Source organism: Lichenostomus cassidix, unplaced genomic scaffold (assembly GCF_008360975.1).
Source record: "Lichenostomus cassidix isolate B80296 unplaced genomic scaffold, HeHo_3.0 HiC_scaffold_33, whole genome shotgun sequence".
Lineage (NCBI taxonomy): Eukaryota > Metazoa > Chordata > Aves > Passeriformes > Meliphagidae > Lichenostomus > Lichenostomus cassidix.
The window spans coordinates 2,066,785-2,088,504 of NW_028147632.1; the positions used below are offsets into that span (position 1 = coordinate 2,066,785).

At 51.7% G+C, this 21,720-nt stretch overlaps 1 protein-coding gene and 1 long non-coding RNA gene across 2 annotated transcripts in view; one reads left to right on the plus strand and one right to left on the minus strand.

Annotated features, from left to right (window-relative positions):
• The window catches only part of LOC146421450 (uncharacterized), a 15,396-nt gene extending 759 nt beyond the window's left edge, over positions 1-14,637 (minus strand). The window contains exons 1-2 of the long non-coding RNA XR_014848623.1: positions 14,580-14,637; positions 14,404-14,436 (exon numbers count right to left, since the gene is read on the minus strand). This is a non-coding gene — a long non-coding RNA (uncharacterized LOC146421450). The remainder of the gene's footprint in view (positions 1-14,403; positions 14,437-14,579) is intronic.
• LOC146421449 (uncharacterized) overlaps positions 1-21,635 on the plus strand; it is a 36,844-nt gene extending 15,209 nt beyond the window's left edge. The window contains exons 4-11 of the mRNA XM_085047148.1: positions 14,681-15,050; positions 15,385-15,453; positions 16,556-16,645; positions 17,701-17,760; positions 18,563-18,627; positions 19,582-19,706; positions 20,415-20,472; positions 21,527-21,635. Of these exons, the coding sequence (XP_084903274.1) occupies positions 14,681-15,050; positions 15,385-15,453; positions 16,556-16,645; positions 17,701-17,760; positions 18,563-18,627; positions 19,582-19,706; positions 20,415-20,472; positions 21,527-21,635 (946 nt within the window). The remainder of the gene's footprint in view (positions 1-14,680; positions 15,051-15,384; positions 15,454-16,555; positions 16,646-17,700; positions 17,761-18,562; positions 18,628-19,581; positions 19,707-20,414; positions 20,473-21,526) is intronic.
• Positions 21,636-21,720: the final 85 nt, after the last annotated feature.

Sequence of the window (21,720 nt, forward strand, 5' to 3'; positions counted from 1 at the left end):
AATTGGCTGGTGTCACCAAGGTCTCGGCTGGTGTCACCAGGGCCTTGGCTGGTGTCACCAAGGTCTCAGCTGGTGTCACCAGGGCCTCAGCTGGTGTCACCAAGGTCTCGGCTGGTGTCACCAAGGCCTCGGCCAGGGTCACCAGGGCCTCCTGGGCTCGGCGGCGAGTGGCCTCTGCCTGGTCCACCTCCTGGGGGAGGCGAGGGCGTGACACCTGGGGACAGGGGAAGGGGGGTTAGGGGGGTCCGGGGGGCTTAGGGGGTCCCAGGTGAGATTTTTGAGGGGATTTGGGGGTCCCAGGTGGGATTTGAGGGGGTTTGGAGATTCCAGGTGAGATCTGGGGGAGGTTTGAAGGGTCCCAGGTGAGATTTGAAGGAATTTTGGGGACCCCAGGTGAGATTTTTGAGGGGGTTTGGGGATCCCAGGTGAGGTTTTGAGGACTTTGAGGGCTTCCAGGTGGGATTTGGGGGAGGTTTGGGGATCCCAGGTGAGATCTGGGTGAGGTTTGGAGATCCCAGGTCAGATTTGTGAGGGGATTTGGGGATCCCAGGTGGGATTTGGGGGTCCCAGGTGGAATTTGGGGTGTCCTAGGTGAGGCTTTGGGGGCGTTCAAGGGGGTTTGGGGGGTTGCAGGTGGGTTTTGGGGGTCCTAGGTGAGGTCTGGGGATTCCCAGGTGAGGTTTTGGGGTGTCCTGGGTGAGAGTTCCCAAGGATTTGGGGGCTCTCAGGTGTTTCAAGGAGGTCCCAGGTGTCCAGAGGGGTCCCAGGTGAGGTTTTGGGCGATCCCAGGTGAGTTTTCCCAAAAAATTTGGGGTTCCCAGCTGCCCAGGAGAGGTTCCCAAGGGATTTGGGGGGTCCCAGGTAAAGTTCCCAAAAGATTTGGGGCTCCCAGGTGAGAGTTCCCAGGGATTTGGGGGATCCCAAGGAGGCTCCCCGGGAATTTGGGGGATCTCAGGTGTTTTGGGGTTCCCAGGTGAGGTTTTGGGGCTCCCAGGTGAGATTTTGGGGGTCCCAGGTGAGGCTCCCAAGGGGTTTTGGCTCTTCCCAGGTGAGACTTCCCAAAGATTTGGGGCTTCACAGGTGCTCAGATGAAGATCCCAAGGGATTTGGGGTTCCCAGGTGAGATTTTGGGGGTCCCAGGTGAGATTTTGGGGGTCCCAGGCGAGATTTTGGGGGTCCCAGGTGAGATTTTGGGAGTCCCAGGCGAGATTTTGGGGGTCCCAGTTGAAGCTCCCCAGTGATTTTGGATCTTCCCAGGTGAGAATTCCCAGAAATCTGAGGCTTCCCAGGTGCCCAGGTGAGGCTCCCAGGAGGTTTTGGGGTTCCCAGGTGCCCAGGGGAGGTTTTGGGGTTTCCCACCAGCAATTTGGGGTTCTCAGCCCCTTGCCCTCCCTGCCCAGCCCCTCTGAGCTCCACACACTCCAGAACTTTCCATCTCCCCTTTCCCTCTCCGTCCCACCCAAAGCCCTGGGGGCTCCCAAACCCCTCAAAATGTACCCAAAACCCCCTAAATTTCCCCCCCCAAACCCCCCAGATTTCCCCCAAAGCCCCCTCAGGGTCTGGGGTCGCTGACCTTGGGCTCCATGGCCAGCAGCATCCGGAGGCTCCGGCTGAGCTCTGAGCTCTGAGGGCGTCGAGGCTGAGAGGAGGGAGTGACCCACAGCCTGATCCTCCCCCTGGGGCTCCATCTGCCCTGCCAGGACCTCACTGACCCGTGCAGGGCCGAGCTGAACCCCTCAGGACCCTGACCGACCCCCAAAGTGCTCCATCTGCCCTGCCAGGACCCTGACTGACCCCCAGGAATCCATCTGCCCTGCCAGGACCCTGACTGACCTCCCCAGAGCTCCATCTGCCCTGCCAGGACCTCACTGACCCCCTTGGGGATCCATCTGCCCTGCCAGGACCCTGACTGACCCCCTCAGGAATCCATCTGCCCTGCCAGGACCCTGATTTACCCCCTCAGGACCCATTGACCCACCCAGGGCCTGGATTTCTCCTGCCAGGACCCTGATTTATCCCCTCAGGACCCAAATGATCCTTTCAGGACCTCATTTACCCCTCAGGACCCCATTTGTCCACTCAGGATCCCATTTACCCCCTCAGGGCATCATTTACCCCTCAGGATCTCATTTCTCCTGCCAGGATCCCATTTACCCCCTCAGGACCCAACTGATCCTTTCAGGACCTCGTTTACTCCATCAATCCCCCGTTTATCCTTTCAGTACCCCATTTATCCCCTCAATCCCCCATTTATTCCTTCAGAACCCCATTTATCCCCTCAGGGCCTCATTTCTCCTGCCAGGATCCCATTTACCCCTCAGGCCCTGATTTACCCCCTCAGGATCCCATTTACCCCCTCAGGATCCCATTTACCCCCTCAGGATCCCATTGATCCCATCAGGATCCCATTAATCACCTCAGGATCCCATTGATCACCTCAGGACTTCATTTACCCCCTTAGGATCCCACTGATCCCCTCAGGATCCCATTGATCACCTCAGGATCCCATTGATCACCTCAGGACTTCATTTACCCTTCCCCGACCCCATTTCCCCTTCCCAGACCCCAATTCCCCCTCTCAGGATCACGTTTTCCATGCAAACCAAACCATAAAGGCCTGGAAAGTTCCCGGTGAGGTTTCCATGGTGACACATTGCCAACCCAGAGCTCCTGAGGGACTGAATGGGACTGTGGAAGGGGAAATGGAGCCGTGAGGGGTAAGTCAGGGTGCTGAGGGGATAATGGGGTGCTGAGGGGATAATGGGGCCTTGAAAGCGTAAATTAGGATTATGAGGGTGTGAATGAGGGCCTGAGGGCGTAAATCAGATTCCTGAGTTGGTAAATTGGATCCCGAGGGGGTAAATGGGGTCCTGGGGTGTAAATGGGGTCTTGAAAGGGTAAATCAGGTTCATGAGGGTGTGAATGAAGTCCTGAGGGGATAAATTGGGCCTTGAAAAGGTAAATCAGATTCCTGATGGGGTAAATGGGGTCCTGATGGAATAAATGGGATTCTGAGAGGGTAAATTGGGCCTTGAAAGGGTAAATTGGACCTTGAAAGGGTAAATGAGGTTCATGAGGGTGTGAATGAGGTCCTGAGGGGATAATGGTGTCCTGTAGGGGTAAACCAGGTTCCTGATGGGGTAAATTGGATCCTGAGGGGTTAACAGGAGTCCTGATGGAATATATGTGATCCTGAGGGGGTAAATTGGGCCTTGAAAGGGTAAATGAGATTCCTGAGGGGATAAATGGAGTCATGAGGGGGTAAATCAGGGTTCTGAGGAGGAAAATGGGATCCTGAGGGGTAAATGGGGTCTTGAAAGGGTAAATCAGGATTATTAGGGTGTGAATGAGATCCTGAGAGGATAAATGGTGTCCTGCAGTGGTAAATCAGGTCCTGAGGGGGTAAATGGTATCCTAAGGGGTATATTAGATCCTGAGGGGATAAGTGGGACTCTGGAAAGGTAAATGGAGTCATGGGGGAGTAAATCAAGGTCCTGGGGGGGTAAATGGTGTCTTGAAAGGGTAAATGAGGTTCATGAGGGTGTGAATGAGGTCCTGAGGGGGTAAATTGGCCTTTGAAAGGGTAAATCAGCCTCCTGACAGGGTAAATTGGATCCTGAGGGGGCAACTGGAGTCCTGATGGAATAAATGGGATTCTGAGGCAGTAAATTTGGCCTTGAAAGGGTAAATGAGATTCCTGAGGGGATAAATGGAGTCATGAACAGGTAAATCAGGGTCCTGACGGGATAATGGGGTCCTTAGGGCTTCAATGGGATCCTGAGGGGGTAAATCAAGCCCTGAGGGGGTAAATGGAGCCCTGAGTAGGTAAATGTTGTCCTGAGGGGGTAAATCAGGTTTATGAGGGGCAAATGTGATCCTGAGGGGGTAAATTGGGCCTTGAAAGTGTAACTCAGGACCCTGAGGGGATAAATGGTATCCTAAGGGGTATATGGGGCCCTGAAAGAGTAAATCCAGCCCTGAGGGGCTAAATGGGGTCTTGAGAGTGTAAATGGGGATCCTGAGGAGATAAATGGAGTCCTGGGGTGGTAAATCAGGGCCTTGAGGGGGTAAATGGCATCCTAAAGGGATATATGGGGTCCTGAGGGGGTAAATGGGGTCTTGAAAGGGTAAATCAGATTCCTGATGGGGTATATTGGGTCCTGAGGGGGTAAATGTGACTCTGGAAGGGTAAATGTTGCCATGAGAGGGTAAATTGTGCCTTGAAAGGGTAAATGAGGTTCATGAGGGTGTGAATGGGATCCTGAGAGGATAAATGGTGTCCTGCAGTGCTAAATCAGGGTCCTGAGGGGGTAAATGGGATCTTAAGGGGATATATAGGGTCCTGAGGGGATAAATGGGGTTTTGAAAGGGTAAATCAGATTCCTGATGGGGTAAATGGGGTCCTGAGGGAATAAATGTGATCCTGAGGGGGTAAATTGGGCCTTGAAAGGGTAACTCAGGACCCTGAGGGGATAAATGGAGTCATGAGGGGTAAATCAGGGTCCTGAGGGGAAAATGGGGTATTTAGAGTTTAATTGGGTCCTGAGGGGTAACTGGTGTCCTGAAGAGGCAAACCTGGCCCTGAGGGGGTGAATGGGATCCTGAGGGGTAAAAATGCTCCTGAAAGGGGAGATCAGGAGCATGAGGGGGTCAACAGGACCCTGAGGGGGAAAATGGGATCCTCAGGGTGTAAATGAGGATCCTGAAGATTCATATGGGGCCATGAGGGGTAAATGGGTTCTTGGAGGGGTTAATGGGATCCTGAGGGGTGAATGGGATTGTGAAAGGGTGAATGGGATCCTGAGGGGTAAATGGGATTCTGAAAGGGTAAATGGGATCCCAAGGGATTTAAATGGGATTCTGAAAGGGTAAATGGGATTCTGAAAGGGTAAATGGGATCCTGAGGGATTTAAATGGGATCCTGAGGGATTTAAATGGGATTCTGAGGGGGTAAATGGGATTCTGAGGGGGTAAATGGGATTCTGAAAGGGTAAATGGGATTCTGAGGGGTGAATGGGATCCTGAGGGATTTAAATGGGATTCTGAAAGGGTAAATGGGATCTTGAGGGATTTAAAGAGCCCTGAGGGATAAACAGTGTCTGGGGGTGATAAATCAGAGCCCTGAGTGGGTCAATGGGTTTTGAAGGGTCAGTCAGGTTCCTGAGGGCATGAATGGTGTTTTGGGGTGATAAATTAGAGCTCTGAGGGGTAAATGTGATCCTGAAAGGGCAAACAGGGTCCTGAGGGGTCAGTGGGATCCTGAGAGGGTAAATGGGGTTGTGAGGGCTGGAAGGATCCTGAAATGATAAATTTGGCCTTGGTGGGTAAATCAGGTTCCTGAGGGGGAAAATGGGATCCTGATGGGGTAAATCAGGTTCCTGAGGCGGAAATGGGATCCTGAGGGGGTAAATCAGGTTCCTGAGGGGGTAAATCAGGTTCCTGAGGGGGAAATGGGATCCTGATGGGGTAAATCAGGTTTCTGAGGGGAAAATGGGATCCTCAGGGGGAAAATGGGATCGTGAGGGGGTAAATCAGGTTCCTGAGGGGAAAATGGGATCCTGAGGGGGTAAATGCCATCCTGAGGGGATAACAGAGTCCTGGGGGAATAATTGGGGTCCTGAGGGGGTAAATGGGGTCTTGAAAGGGTAAATGAGGTCCATGAGGGTGTGAATGAGGTCCTGAGGTGGTAAATTGGGCCTTGAAAGGTAAATCAGGATTATGAGGGGGTAACTGGGGTCCTCAGGGGGTAAATTGGGTCTTGAAAGGGTAAATGAGGTTCCTGATGGGGTAAATTGGATCCTGAGGGGGTAACTGGAGTCCTGATGGGATAAATGGGATTCTGAGGCGGCAAACTGGGCCTTGAAAGGGTAAATGAGATTCCTGAGGGGATAAATGGAGTCATGAAGGGGTAAATCAGGGTTCCAAGGATGTATATGGGGTCCTGAGAGGGATAATGGGGTCCTTAGGGCTTAAATGGGATCCTGAGGGGGTAAATGTGACTCTGGAAGGGTAAATGGTGCCATGAGAGGGTAAATCAAGGTCCTGAGGGGGTAAATGTTGTCTTGAAAGGGTAAGTGAGGTTCCTGAGGGTGTGAATGGGATCCTGAGGGGATAAATGGTGTCCTGCAGAGGTAAATCAGGGTCCTGAGGGGGTAAATGGTATCTTAAGGGGAGATATAGGGTCCTGAGGGGGTAAATTGGGCCTTGAAAGGGTAAATCAGGACCCTGAGGGGATAAATGGAGTCATGGGGGGTAAATCAGTGTCCTGAGGGGATAATGGGGTATTTGGAGTTTAATTGGGTCCTGAGGGGTAACTGGTGTCCTGAAGAGGCAAACCTGGCCCTGAGGGGGTGAATGGGATCCTGAGGGGTAAAAATGCTCCTGAAAGGGTAAATCAGGAGCATGAGGGGATCAACAGGACCCTGAGGGGGAAAATGGGATCCTCAGGGTGTAAATGAGGATCCTGAGGATTCAAATGGTGCCATGAGGGGTAAATAGGTTCTTGGAGAGGTGAATGGGATCCTGAGGGGTGAATGGGATTGGAGAGGGTAAATGGGATTCTGAGGGGGAAATGAGATCCTGAGGGGTGAATGGGATTGTGAAAGGGTGAATGGGATTCTGAGGGATTTAAATGGGATTCTGAAAGGGTAAATGGGATCCTGAGGGATTTAAATGGGATTCTGAAAGGGTAAATGGGATCCTGAGGGATTTAAATGGGATTCTGAAAGGGTAAATGGGATCCTGAGGGGTGAATGGGATCCTGAGGGATTTAAATGGGATTCTGAAAGGGTAAATGGGATCCTGAGGGATTTAAAGAGCCCTGAGGGATAAACAGTGTCTGGGGGTGGTAAATCAGAGCCCTGAGTGGGTCAATGGGTTTTGAGGGGTCAGTCAGGTTCCTGAGGGCATGAATGGTGTTTTGGGGTGATAAATTAGAGCTCTGAGGGGTAAATGTGATCCTGAAAGGGCAAACAGGGTCCTGAGGGGTCAGTGGGATCCTGAGAGGGTAAATGGGGTTGTGAGGGCTGGAAGGATATTGAAATGATAAACTTAGCCTTGGTGGGTAAATCAGGCTCCTGAGGGGGAAAATGGGATCCTGAGGGGGTAAATCAGGTTCCTGAGGGGAAAAATGGGATCCTGAGGGGGTAAATCAGGTTCCTGAGGGGAAAAATGGGATCCTGATGGGTAAATCAGGTTCCTGAGGGGGAAAATGGGATCCTGAGGGGGTAAATGCCATCCTGAGGGGATAACAGAGTCCTGGGGGAATAACTGGGGTCCTGAGGGGGTAAATGGTGTCCTGGAAGGGTAAATGGGGTCATGAGGGGGCAAATCAGAGCCCTGAGGGGGAAAATGGGATCCTCAGGTGGTAAATAAGGATCCTGAGGATGTAAACAGTGTCATTTACCCTGTCAAAATCCCATTTACCCCTCAGGACCCCATTTACCTTTTCAGGAGGCTGATTTATCCCCTCATGGCCGAATTTCCCCCTCAGGATCCTGATTTATTCTCTCAGGATCCCATTTACCCCTCAGGACCCTGATTTACCCTTCCAGGATCTCATTTCCCCCTCAGGACCTCATTTACCCCTCAGGACCTCATTTCCCCCTCAGGATCCTCATTTCCCCTTCCAGGACCCCATTTCCCCCTCAGGACTCCCTTTACCCTTTCAGGACATCCTTTTCCCGCCCAGCCTCGCTCCGAGCGCTGATTGGTCAGTTCGGAAAGGGGCGTGGTCAGGGTGGGCGTGGCCTGGGCGGAGCGCGGGAAATCAGAAATTCCGGGAATTCCCTAAAAAAAACCTAAAAATGGGAAATTCTGGGAATTCGAATCCCGGGAATTCCGTGGGAATCCCAAAAACTGAACTCTCGGGAGCCCCGAATTCTGGGAATTGCCTGAAAAACACAAAAATGGGATCAAAGAATGGGGGAAAAGGGGGAAGAAATGGGGAAAAAAGAGAAAAAAGGGGGGAAAAAAGTGGGAAAAAAAGGGAAAAAATCGGAAAAAGGGAAAAAGAGCTAAGAAAAAAATAGGGAAAAATGGGGGAAAAGAGAAAAAAGGGGGAAAAGGGAAGAAGGGAAAAAGGCGATAAAAGGAAAAAAAGGGAATAAAAAGGGGGAAAGGGAGGAATAAAGGGGAAAAATAGAAAAAAGGACTGAAGAGGGAAAAAGGAAAAAAGAGAAAAAGAAAAGGGAATAAAGGGGGAAAGGGAAAAAAATTGGAAAAAAAGATAAAATGGTAAAAAAGGGAAATAAAAAGGGGGAAAGGGAGGAAAAAAGGGGAGAAAGGAAAAAAGGAAAAAGAGAAAAGAGGAATAAAGGGGGAAAAGGGGGAAAAAGGAAAAAAAAAGGAGAAATATGGAGCAAAAAGCTGAAAAAAGAGGGAAAAATGAAAAAAAAATTTAAGAAATCAAAAGATGAAAAAGGGGAAAAGGGGAAAAGAGAGAAAAAAAGGAAAAAGGGAAGAAAGGGGAAAAGGGAGAAAAAGGGGAAAAAAGGAAAAAGGGAAAAAATGGAAAAAATGGAAAAAAGGAAAAAAGGGGAAAGAAAGGGGAAAATGGGAAAAAGGGGAAACAGGGAAAAAGAGGAAAAAAGGGAAAAAGGAGAAAAAAGAGGAAAAATGGAAAAAAGGGGGAAAAGGGGGAAAAAGAGGAAAAAAAGGGGGAAAAGGAAAAAAGGAAAAAAAGGGAAAAAAGGGGGAAAATGGAAAAAGGAAAAAAGGGAAAAAAAGGAGAAAAAAAGGAGAAAAAAGGGAAAAAATGGGAAAAACGGGAAAAAAGGGGGAAAAGGGAATAAAAGGGGAAAAAAGAGGAAAAATGGAAAAAAGGGGGAAATGGGAAAAAGGGGAAAAAAGAGGAAAAAGGGGGGAAAGGAGAAAAGGGAAAAAAGGGAGAAAAAAGGTTAAAAAAGAAAAAAAAAAGGAGAAAAAAGGGAAAAAAGTGAAATAAAAAGGTTAAAAAAAGGAGGGGAGGAAAAAAGGAGAAAAAAGGAAAAAAGGGAAAAAATGGGGAAAAAAGGAGAAAAAAAAGGAGAAAAAAGGGGAAAAAGGGAAGAAAAAAGGGGAAAAAAGGGAAAAAAAGGGGAAAAAATGGGAAAAAAGGGGAAAAAATGGGAAAAAGGGGGAAAGGGAAGAAAAAAGGGAAAATGGGATAAAAGAAAAAAAGGGAAAAAAGGGAAAAGGGGGAAAGAAGAGGAGAAAAAGGGAAAAAAGTGAAATAAAAAGGTTGAAAAAAGGGGAAAAAAGGGAAAAAGGGAAAAAGGGAAAAAAGGAGAAAAAGGCAAAAAAAAGGGAAAAAAGGCGAAAAAAAGGAAAATAAAAAGGAAAAAAAAAAGGGAAAGTTTGTTTTGGAAATTTCTGGGCGTTAATCGCGGCACGAATTAGGCTAATGAGTTCCCGGGAAAGGAGCTGCTTAATGAGCTTAATTAGCCGAGCTAATGAAGTTCCTGGGAAGAGCTCGAGGGAGGAGAAAACGCGTCAGGAATTTGGGGAATTTGGGGAATTTCCTGGAGGCTGAAATGAAAAATTCCTTTAAAAATTGGGGGGAAAAAGGGAGAAAAGGATGGAAAATGGGGAGAAAAGGAGAAAAAAATGGGAATTTTTATAAAGGAAATGGGAATTTCTGGGGATTTGGGGGAATTCTGGAGGAAAAACATGGAATTTTCCAGGGGAAATCAATAGGAATGTTGGGAAATTTGGGGATTTTGAGCTCAGAAATCAATGGAAATTAATGGAATTAATTAGTGGAAATTAGAACTGGATTTTAATGTCTCAAATTGGGATTAAAAAATTGGTTTTTCCAGGGAATTTCGGGATTTTAATGATTGTATTTTGAATTAAAAGTTGGTTTTCTGATGAATTTTGGGATTTTAACGTTTCAAATTGGGATTAAAAGTTGATTTTTCCATGAATTCATGGATTTTGAGGTTTCAAATTGGGATTAAAAATTGATTTTCTAGGGAACTCCTGGATTTTAACGTCTCAAATTGGGATTAAATGTTGATTTTCCAGGGAATTTTTGGATTTTAATGAATCAGTTTTGGATTAAAAATTGATTTTCCCGGGAATTTCTGGATTTTAATGCCTCAGATTGGGATAAAAAGTTGATTTTCCAGGGAATTCTTATTTTTTAATGCCTCGATTTTGGGTTAAAAGTTGATTTTCTAGGGAACTCCTGGATTTTAATGCTTGAAATTGGTATTAAAAGTTGATTTTCTGACGAATTTTGGGATTTTAATGACCCAGATTGGGATAAAAAATTGATTTTCCATGAATTCATTGATTTTAATGCCTCAAATTGGGATTAAAAACTGATTTTCTAGGGAATTTCTGGACTTCAATGCCTCAAATATGGATTAAAAGGTTATTTTCCAGAAAATTCCTGTTTTTTAATGCTCAAATTTGGGTTAAAAGTTGATTTTTCCAGGGAATTTCTGGATTTTAATGATTCTCTTTTGAAATAAAAGTTGATTTTTCCATGAACTCATGGATTTTGATGATTCAAATTGGGATTAAAAATTGACTTTCCAGGGAATTTCTGGGTTTTAATGCCTCAAATTGGGATCAAAAGTTGATTTTCCAGGGAATTCCTCCATTTTAATGATTCAGTTTTGGAATAAAAGTTGATTTTCCAGGGAATTCCTGGATTTTAATGCCTCAAACTGAGATTAAAAGTTGATTTTCTGACGAATTTTGGGATTTTAATGCCCCAGATTGGGATGAAAAGTTGATTTTTCCATGAATTCATTGATTTTGAGGATTCAAATTTGGATATAAATTTCATTTTTCAGGAATTTTCTGGATTTTAATGCCTCAAATTGGGATTAAAAGTTGATTTTCAGGCGATTTTGGCAAATTCCGAATTTGGGGAATTTCCCAGTTGTGCCAATAAGGAAATCAATTAATTAATCCAATCAGGGATTTGGTAATTAATTAATTGGGATTTTCTCCTTCCCTCCCAAAGGATTTCCAGGTTTGGAAAATTGGAATTCGGGAGGAGAAAAAAAACCCCAAAATGCTGGGAATAACCAAAAAAACCCCTAAAATCTGGAAATTCCCCCAAAAAAACCCAAAATCCTGGAATTCCCAAAAAATCCTGGAATTGCCAAAAAAACCCTGGAATTCCCAAAAAACTCCAAAATGCTGGAAATTAAAAAAAAATTCCCAAAATCGTGGAATTCCCAAAAAATCCAAAATGCTGGAATTCCCTAAAAAAACCCAAAATCCTGGAAATTCCCAAAAAAACCCAAAATGCTGGAAATTAAAAAAAAACCCCCAAAATCCTGGAATTCCCCCCAAAAAACCCCAAAATACTGGAAATTAAAAAAAAACCCCAAAATGCTGGAAATTCCAAAAAAACCCCAAAATGCTGGAAATTCCAAAAAAAACCCAAAATCCTGGAATTCCCAAAAACACCCAAAATGCTGGAAATTAAAAAAAAACCCCCAAAATCCTGTGAATTCCAAAAAATCTCAAAATCCTGGAAATTCCAAAAAACCCCCAAAATCCTGGAATTCCCTAAAAACCCCAAAATCCTGGAATTCCCAAAAAATCCTGGAATTCCCCAAAAAACCCCAAAATGCTGAAATTCCAAAAAAAACCCCAAATACTGGGAATTCCCCAAAAAAACCCCAAAATCCCAAAAATTCTGCATTTGATCCCAGTTTGGGCTCTGATCCCAGTTCACCCCAGTTTATCCCAGTTCCTCCCAGTTCATCCCAGTTCCCAGTCCAGCTCTGTACTGGTTTGGAGTTGTTCCCAGTCCATCCCAGTTTAGTTCTGTACTGCTCTGGGTCCATTCCCAGTTCACCCCAGTTTATCCCAGTTCCTCCCAGTTTATCCCAGTCCATCCCAGTCAATCCCAGTTTATCCCAGTACTGGTCTGGGTCCATTCCCAGTTCATCCCAGTTCATCCCAGTCCTGCTCTGATCCCATTCCCAGTTCCTCCCAGTTTCCAATTTATGCCTATACTGGTCTGGCCCATTCCCAGTTCATCCCAGTTTATCCCAGTTCATCCCAGTACTGGTCTGGGTCCATTCCCAGTCAATCCCAGTCCATCCCAGTTTATCCCAGTCCATCCCAGTTCCCAGTCCAGCTCTGTACTGGTTTGGAGTTATTCCCAGTTTATCCCAGTTTAGTTCTGTACTGGTCTAGGTCCATTCCCAGTTCCTCCCAGTTCATCCCAGTTCACCCCTATACTGGTTTGGTTCCATTCCCAGTTCCTCCCAGTCCATCCCAGTCCATCCCAGTTCAGCCCTGTACTGCTCTGGCTCATTCCCAGTCCATCCCAGTTCATCCCAGTTCCCAGTCCAGCTCTGTACTGGTTTGGAGTTGTTCCCAGTTTATCCCAGTTCCCAGTTCATTCCTATACTGGTCTGGCCCATTCCCAGTTCATCCCAGTTCCTCCCAGTTCACCCCAGTTCCCAGTCCAACTCTGTGCTGGTTTGGAGTTCTTCCCAGTTCCTCCCAGTCCATCCCAGTCCATCCCACTCCTGCTCTAATCCCACTCCCAGTTCATCCCAGTCCCTCCCAGTCCTGCTCTGGTTCCATTCCCAGTTCATCCCAGTTCCTCCCAGTTTATCCCAGTTCCGCGTTTAGCCCCGCCCCTTCCAGCTCCAGCCAATCAGCGCTCGCCCATCGGATCTCATCAACCAATAGCAACGCGGGGTGGGCGGGACTGCGGTTGCCATGGGAACGGGCGGGTCTGGTCGCCATGGCAACTCCCGGGTTTGTTTTTTTCCTTTCCCGCCCTCTGCCGCTCTCAGCCAATCAGCGCCCGCGGGGCGGGAACAGCAGCCAATGGGAGCGCGGAGGGGGCGGGGCCAGCGTTGCCATGGGGACAGGCCGGGCGGTCGCCATGGCAACGGGCGCGGCCTGGAGCGGAGTGAAGGTAAAAATGAACGAAATAAGTGATTTTTGTGTTGCGAGGGGAGAGCAGGGAGGGGCTGGGCTGGGGACACCCTGGGGACAGCCTGGGGACACCTTGGGGACACCTTGGAGACACCCTGGGGACACTGGGAGCCCGCAGGGTGGCCGTGGGGCCTTCGGGGAGCTGATTGACCCTACCAGGACCCCATTTCCCCTGCCAGGACCCCATTCCCCCCTCACAACTCTCCTTTATCCTTTCAAAACCTCATTTACCCTTCCAGGACCCCCCAAGCTCCCATTCACTCCCTCAGGGCCTTCATTTCCCCTTCCAGGACCTCACCGCTCTGCGTTCACCCCCCTGAGACTCCACTCGCCCTTCCAGGACCTCACGAACCTACCTGAGAGGGACATTTACCCTGCCAGGACCCCATTTATCCCCTCAGGTTCCAATTTATCCCCTTCTAGGACCCCATTTACCCCCTCAGGACCCCATTTCCCCTTCCAGGACCCAATTTCCCCTCACACCCCATAGCCACGCCCACCTCCCCAAACGCGGCTTCCCATTGGTCGGTGATGGAGGCGGGACTTCGGAGCTACAGTCTCTGATTGGATAGCGCGCAGGGAGTGCCGCGCGCTGATTGGCTGAGGGCGGAGCGCGGGAAAGCGGCGGCGGCAGCGGCGCCTTCCCGGCATGCACCGCGCGGGGGAACTGGGAGAGAAACTGGGATGGACTGGGATGGACTGGGAGGGACTGGGATTGAACTGGGAGGGACTGGGATTGAACTGGGATGGACTGGGATTGAACTGGGATGGACTGGGATGGACTGGGATTGAACTGGGATTGAACTGGGATGGACTGGGAGGGACTGGGATGGACTGGGATTGAACTGGGATTGAACTGGGATGGACTGGGAGGGAACTGGGAGGAAAACTGGGATGGACTGGGAGGGAAACTAGGATGGACTGGGAGGGAGGACGGGCTATACTGGTCCTTACTGGTTCTTACTGGTTCTTACTGGGAACTTTCCCCCACAGGTCGCCGATGGCTGAGCCGAGTCCTCCCAGTGCTCCCAGTATGGCCCAGTGCTCCCAGTCAGCCCCTCCCAGTGCTCCCAGTATGGCCCAGTGCTCCCAGTCAGCCCCTCCCAGTGCTCCCAGTATGGCCCAGTGCTCCCAGTCAGCCCCTCCCAGTGCTCCCAGTATGGCCCAGTGCTCCCAGTTAGCCCCTCCCAGTGCTCCCAGTATGGCCCAGTGCTCCCAGTTAGCCCCTCCCAGCCCGCAGTGTCTCATCCCCCCTTCACACTTCGTGCTGCGCCCCAGGTGAGCTCCCAGTAACTCCCAGTAACTCCCAGTAACCTCCCAGTTACCTCTGAGTGACCTCCCTGTGCTCCCAGTAACCTCCCAGTTCCTCCCAGTAAATCCCAGTAACCTCCCAGTAACCTCTGAGTGACCTCCCAGTGCTCCCAGTTCCTCCCAGTTACCTCACAGTAACTCCCAGTGCTCCCAGTAACTCCCAGTGACCTCACAGTGCATCCCAGTTACCTCCCAGTGCTCCCAGTTACCTCCCAGTAACCTCTCAGTGCTCCCAGTAACCTCCAGTAACTCCCAGTAACCTCCCAGTTACCTCCCAGTAACGTCTCAGTAACTCCCAGTAACTCCCAGTGCTCCCAGTTACCTCCCAGTAACCCTCAGGAACCTCCCAGTTACCTCCCAGTAACCTCCCAGTGCTCCCAGTAACCTCCCAGTAACCTCCCAGTAAATCCCAGTTACCTCCCAGTTCCTCCCAGTAACCTCCCAGTAACCCCAGTCACCTTTGCAGGTCCCTGTGGGCGGAGCTTGAGGCAGAAAAGGGGCGGAGCCAAGCTCTGGAGGCGGAGCTTGAGGCCGAGAGGGGGCGGAGCCAAGCGCTGTGGGCGGAGCTTGAGGCTGAGAGGGGGCGGAGCCATGGGCTGGCAGCAGAACTGGAAGCGCTGAGGGGGCGGAGCCACGAGCTGGAGGCAGAGCTTGAATCACTGAGGGGGCGGAGCCACGAGCTGGAGGCGGAGCTTGAATCACTGAGGGGGTGGAGCCAAGGATTGGAGGCGGAGCTTGCTGCTGAAAGGGGGCGGAGCCAAGACCTGAAGGCGGAGCTTGCAGCGCTGAGGGGGCGGGGCCACGGCCTGAAGGGGGCGGAGCCAAGCCCTGAGGAGGTGAGGCTCCCAGTAACTCCCAGTTACATCCCAGTGATCTCCCAGTGCTCCCAGTTACCCCCAGTTAACCCCCAGTCCCTCCCAGTGATGTCCCAGTGACCTACCAGTACCATCTCAGTAACTCCTGGAGACCTCCCAGTGACTCCCAGTAACTCCCAGTTCCCATTCCCAGTCCCTCCCAGTCCCTCCCAGTCCATCCCAGTTCCATCCCAGTCCATCCCAGTTCCCATTCCAGTCCCTCCCAGTTCAATCCCAGTCCATCCCAGTCCATCCCAGTTCAATCCCAGTCCCTCCCAGTCCCCATTCCCAGTCCCACCCAGTCTCACCTGCACAGGTGTTCCGCTCTCGGCTCGCAGCTCTCGCTCACATCCAGGCTCTGCAGGAGCCACAGCTGTCCAGAGAGGTACTGGGGACACCTGGGGACACCTGAGGGACACACCTGGGGACATTGGGGACACCTGGGGACACCTGGGGACACACCTGGGGACACCTGGGGACACACCTGGGGACACCTGGGGACATTGGGGACACCTGGGGACACCTGGGGACATTGGGGACACACCTGGGGACACACCTGGGGGGAACTGGGGGCATTGGGGACACCTGAGGGACACTGGGGACACCTGAGGGGACATTGAGGAGACACCTGGGGACATTGGGGACACACCTGGGGAAATTGGGGACACACCTGGGGGACACCTGGTGGGGCACTGGGGACACCTGGGGGACACCTTGGGACATTGGGGACACCTGAGGGACACACCTGGGGATGTTGGGGACACAGCTCGGGTGGACATTGGGGACACAGCTGAGGACATTGGGGACACAGCTGGGGGCAGCTGGGGACACTGAAGGACATCTGGAGATACCTGGGACGCACCTGAGGATACACCTGAACACACCTGGGGGACATTGGGGGGATTGGGGACACCTGGGGGGACACAGGGGACACACCTGGGGTGACCTGAGGACACACCTGGGGACATTGGGGACACCTGGGGACACACCTGAGGGGCTAAAACACACCTGGGGACATAGGGGACACACCTGGGAGGGATTTGGGGGATCCCAGGTGGGCTTTGGGTGCTTCAGGTGCATTTTGGGGATCCCAGGTGAGTTTTTGGGGTTTTTGGGGCTCCCCAGGTGAGTTTAGGGTCTCTCAGGTGAGTTTTGGGTCCCTCAGGTGATTTTGGGGTCCCTCAGCTGAGTTTTTGGGTTTCCCCAGGTGAGTTTTTGGCTCCCCAGGTGAGTTTTTGGGGTCCCTCAGGTGAGTTTTGGGTCCCTCAGGTGAGTTTTGGGTCCCCCAGGTGAGTTTTTGGGTTTTTGGCTCCCCAGGTGAGTTTTTCAGGTTCCCCAGGTGATTTTGGGTCTCTCAGGTGAGTTTTTGGGGTTTTTGGTTCCCCAGGTGAGTTTTTGGGGTTCCTCAGGTGAGTTTTTGAGGCTCCCCAGGTGAGTTTTTGGGGTTTTGGCTCCCCAGGTGAGTTTTTGGGGTTTTGGCTCCCCAGGTGCTGCTGGGCCGCTGGAGGCAGAAGGTGTTTGAGCTGCTGGTGCAGGTGAGGCTGAGCCAGGGGGAGGAGCAGCGCCTGAGGGGACAGGTGAGTCACACCTGGGGACAGGGGAGTCACACCTGAGGGGACAGGTGAGTGACACCTGGGGACAGGTGAGGGACACCTGAGGGACACCTGAGGGTACAGGTGAGTCACACCTGGGGGGATAGGTGAGTCACACCTGGGGACACCTGCGGGGACAGGTAAGGGACACCTGAGGGGACAGGTGAGTCACACATGGGGGGATAGGTGACACCTGGGACAGGTGAGGGGACAGGTGAGTCACACCTGGGGACACCTGGGGGGACAGGGGAGTGACACCTGGGGGGTAAGGGGAGTGACACCTGGGGACAGGTGAGTCACACCTGGGGACAGGGGAGGGACACCTGGGGACACAGGGGAGTCACACTTGGGGGGATAGGTAAGTGACACCTGGGGACACCTGGGGGGACAGGGGAGGGGACAGGTGAGTCACAGCTGGGGGGACAGGTGAGTCACACGTGAGGGGACAGGTGAGTCACACCTGGGGACACCTGAGGGGACAGGTGAGTCACACCTGGTGCAGGTGAGGCTGCAGGAGGGAGCCCTGCGGGGTCACCTGAGAGTCCTTGTGTGTCACCTGTGTCACCTGTGTGTCACCTGTGTCACCTGCGTGTCACCTGTGTGTCACCTGTGTCACCTGTGTGTCATTGTATCTCACCTGTGTCACCTGTGTGTCACCTGTGTGTCACGTGTGTCACCTGTGTGTCACCTGTCTCACCTGTGTGTCACCTGTGTGTCACCTGTGTCACCTGTGTGTCATTGTATCTCACCTGTGTCACCTGTGTGTCACCTGTGTATCACCTGTGTCACCTGTGTGTCACCTGTGTCACCTGTGTGTCATTGTATCTCACCTGTGTCACCTGTGTGTCACCTGTGTATCACCTGTGTCACCTGTGTGTTACCTGTGTCATTGTATCTCACCTGTGTGTCACCTGTCTGTCACCTGTGTCACCTGTGTGTCACCTGTGTGTCATCGTATCTCACCTGTCTCACCTGCGTGTCACCTGTTTCACCTGTGTGTCACCTGTCCATCTCTCACCTGTCCATCCATCTCTCCCCAGGTGTCTCACCTGCAGCTGCAGCTGAACCAGGGGGAGGAGCAGCTGAGGGAACAGCGACAGGTGAGAGACACACCTGGGGACACCTGGGGACATTGGGGACACTGGGGACATTGGGGACACACCTGGGACAGGTGAGGGACACACCTGGGGACATTGGGGACATTGGGGACACACCTGGGGACAGCTGGGGACATTGGGGACACCTGGGATGGGAGGGACACACCTGGGGACACTGGGGACATTGGGGACACACCTGGGGACAGCTGGGGACATTGGGGACACCTGGGATGGGAGGGACACACCTGGGGACACACCTGGGGGGCTTTGGGGCCATTTGGGGACATTTTGGTGACACTTCAGTGACATTTTGGGGCCATTTGGGGACACTTTGAGGCCATTTGGTGACATTCTGGTGACATTTGATGACAATCTGGTGACATTTGGTGGCACTTTGGTGCCATTTGGTGACAATCTGGTGACATTCTGGTGCCATTTGGTGACACTGGTCCCATTTGGTGCCATTCTGGTGCCCTTTGGTGACATTAGGTGACATTTTGGTGACATTTTGTGCCATTCTGGTGACATTGGTGCCACTGGTGACATTTGGTGCTAATCTGGTGACATTTGCTGCCCTTTGGTGACATTTGGTGACAATGTGGTGACATTTGGTGACACTTGGTGACATTCTGGTGACACTTGGTGACAATTTGGTGACATTTGCTGCCCTTTGGTGACATTTGATGACATTTGGTGCCAATCTGGTGCCATTTGGTGACAATCTGGTTACATTTGGTGCCACTGGTGCCATTCTGGTGCCACTGGTGACACTGGTGACACTGGTGCCAATGTGCTGTCACCCCAGGCCGTGTCCCATCAGCAGCTCAGAGCTCAGCGAGCTGAGAGATCCCTGAGAGAGGAACTGGGCAGGTGAGACTGGGAGGGACTGGGAGGGACTGGTTTATACTGGGATGGAACTGGGAGGGACTGGGAGGGACTGGGATTAACTGGTTTGTACTGGGATGGACTGGGAGGGACTGGGAGGGAACTGGGATGGAATTGGGGCTCACTGGTTTTAACTGGTTCTAACTGGTCCATACTGGTTTGTATCAATCCATACTGGTCTATACTGGTTTATACTGGTTCTAACCAGTCCATACTGGTTTATACTGGTCTGTACTGGTTTATATCAATCCATACTGGTCCATACTGGTTCTAACTGGTCCATACTGGTTCTAACTGGTCCATACTGGTTCTAACTGGTCCATATTGGTCTGTACTGGTTCTAACTCGTCTGTACTGGTCCACACTGGTCCATACTGGTTCTAACTGGTTCTAACTGGTCCATACTAGTTCTAACTGGTCCTAACTGGTCTGTACTGGTTCTAACTGGTCCCTACTGGTCCATACTGGTTTATATCAATCCATACTGGTCCATACTGGTCCATACTGGTTTATATCAATCCACACTGGTCCATACTGGTCCGCACTGGTCCGTACTGGTTTATATCAATCCATACTGGTCCATACTGGTCCATACTGGTTTATATTAATCCATACTGGTCCCTACTGGTCCACACTGGTCCGTACTGGTCCATACTGGTCCATACTGGTCCCTACTGGTCCACACTGGTCCATACTGGTCCATACTGGTCCATACTGGTTTATATTAATCCACACTGGTCCATACTGGTCCATACTGGTCCATACTGGTCCATACTGGTTTATATCAATCCATACTGGTCCATACTGGTCCGTACTGGTCCATACTGGTTTATATCAATCCATACTGGTCCATACTGGTTTATATTAATCCATACTGGTCCGTACTGGTCTGTACTGGTCCATACTGGTCCATACTGGTCCGCACTGGTTTCTCCCCAGGCTGCTCTGCTCTCTCTCCGCTCAGCTCTCTGAGGCCATCGAGGCTCTGGGGACACTGAGTGACCAGCTGGGGACATTGGGGACACTGAGTGACCGGCTGGACAGCGCTGGGCGGCGGCTGAGGGGTCAGCGGGGACACCGCAGGGACATTGGGGACCCTTTGGGGACACCTGGGGGACATTGGGGACACCTGGGGGACATCTTGGGGACATTGGGGACACCTGGGGGACATTGGGGACACCTTGGGGACATCTTGGGGACACATTTAGGATACTTGGGGACACCTTGGGGACACTTTGGGACACCTTGGGGACATCTGGGGACATCTGGGGACATCTTGGAGGATCTGGGGACACCTTGGGGGGGTTAAGGACACTTTGGGGACACCTTGGGGACACTTTGGGGTTTTGGGGTCACTTTGATGACATTTTGGGGACACTTTGGAACACCTTTGGGACATTGGGGACACTTTGGGGACACCTGGGGGATACCTTGGGGACATTGGGGACACTTTGGGATCCTTGGGGACATCTGGGGCTGTTCTGGGGTGTTGGGGACATTTGGGGACACTCTGGGGACACAGTGGGGACATCTTGGGGGATTTGGGGACACCTTGGGGGGGTTTAGGACACTTTGGGGACATTTTGGGGACACTTTCAGGGGTTGGAGACTCCTTGGGGACATTGGGGACACCTTGGGGGATTTGGGGACACTCTGGGAGGGTTTGGGACATTCCTGGGACACCTTGGGGACATCAGCGGCCATGGGGGTGGCACTGTCCCCTTGTGTCCCTCTGTGTCCATCTGTGTCACTCTGTCCCACTCTGTCCCCAGCTCTGGTGGCCTCAGGGCGACTGCGGCGGCAGCAGGAGGGGACAGCAGGGGACAGGCGGTGAGTGACACCGGGGTGGCCCTGGGGACATCGAGGGGACATCGAGGTGACATCAGGGTGACATCGAGGTGGCTCTGGGGACATCGAGGGTGGCACTGGTGTGGCTTTGGGGACATCAGGGTGGCCTTGGGGACACTGAGGTGACATTGAGGGTGGCTCTGGGGACATCAGGGTGACACCAAGGTGGCTCTGGGGACATCAGGGTGACCCCAGGGTGACACAGTCTCTGTCCCCAAGGCCGCAGGTGACACAGGTGACCCAGGTGACAGCACAGGTGACACCCTGGGGACAGCAGCAGCAGCAGTGGCCTCTGTGTCCCGCTGGGTCACCGCAGTGTCACCCGCCGGGAGGGGACAGCAGGGGGACAGCGGCGGGCAGAGGTGGGTGTGGCAGCTGTGCCACCAGCTGTGTCCTTGAGTGTCACCAATGTCCCCAAATGTGTCCATAGTGTCCCCAGATGTGTCTCTAATGTCCCCAAGGTGTCCCTAGTGTCCTCAAATGTGTCCTTAATGTTCCCAAATGTCCCCAAATGTGTCAACAATGTCCCCAAATGTGTCACCAATGTCCCCAAATGTGTCCCCAATGTCCCAAGGTGTCCCTAATGTCCCCAAATATGTCCCCAATGTCCCCTCGGTGTCCCCAAATGTCCCGAAATACCTCTCAGTGTGTCCCCAAATGTCCCCAAATGTCCCTTAACGTGTCCTAAATGTCCTCAAATGTGTCCCTGAGTGTCCCCAAATGTGTCCCCAATGTCCCCAAATGTCCCTGTATGTGTCCCCAGTGTCCCCAAATCCCCGCAATGTCCCCTCAGTGTCCCCAAAAGTCCCCAAAAGTATCCCCCAGTGTCCCCTCAATGTCCCCAAATGTCCCTTAACGTGTCCCAAATGTGTCCCTGAGTGTCCCCAAATCCCCCCAGTCTCCCCTCAATGTCCCCAAATGTCCCTCAGTGTCCCCAAACCCCCAAACCCCAAACCCCCCACCCCCCAACCCCAAACCCCCCAGTGTCCCCAAACGTGTCCCCAATGTCCCCACTGTCCCCTGGCTGTCCCCGCAGTGTCCCTCGGCTCGCTGCTCACTCAGCTCCAGGCTCTCGGCGCTGCCATCCTCGGGGACATCGAGGACATTGGGGACACGCCGGCTGTGACGTCATCGCGGGAGGGTGACGTCACCAGAGGTCAGTGACGTCACCGGGGATCAGTGACGTCATCGGGAACAGCGATGACATCACCGGGGAAACCAATGATGTCA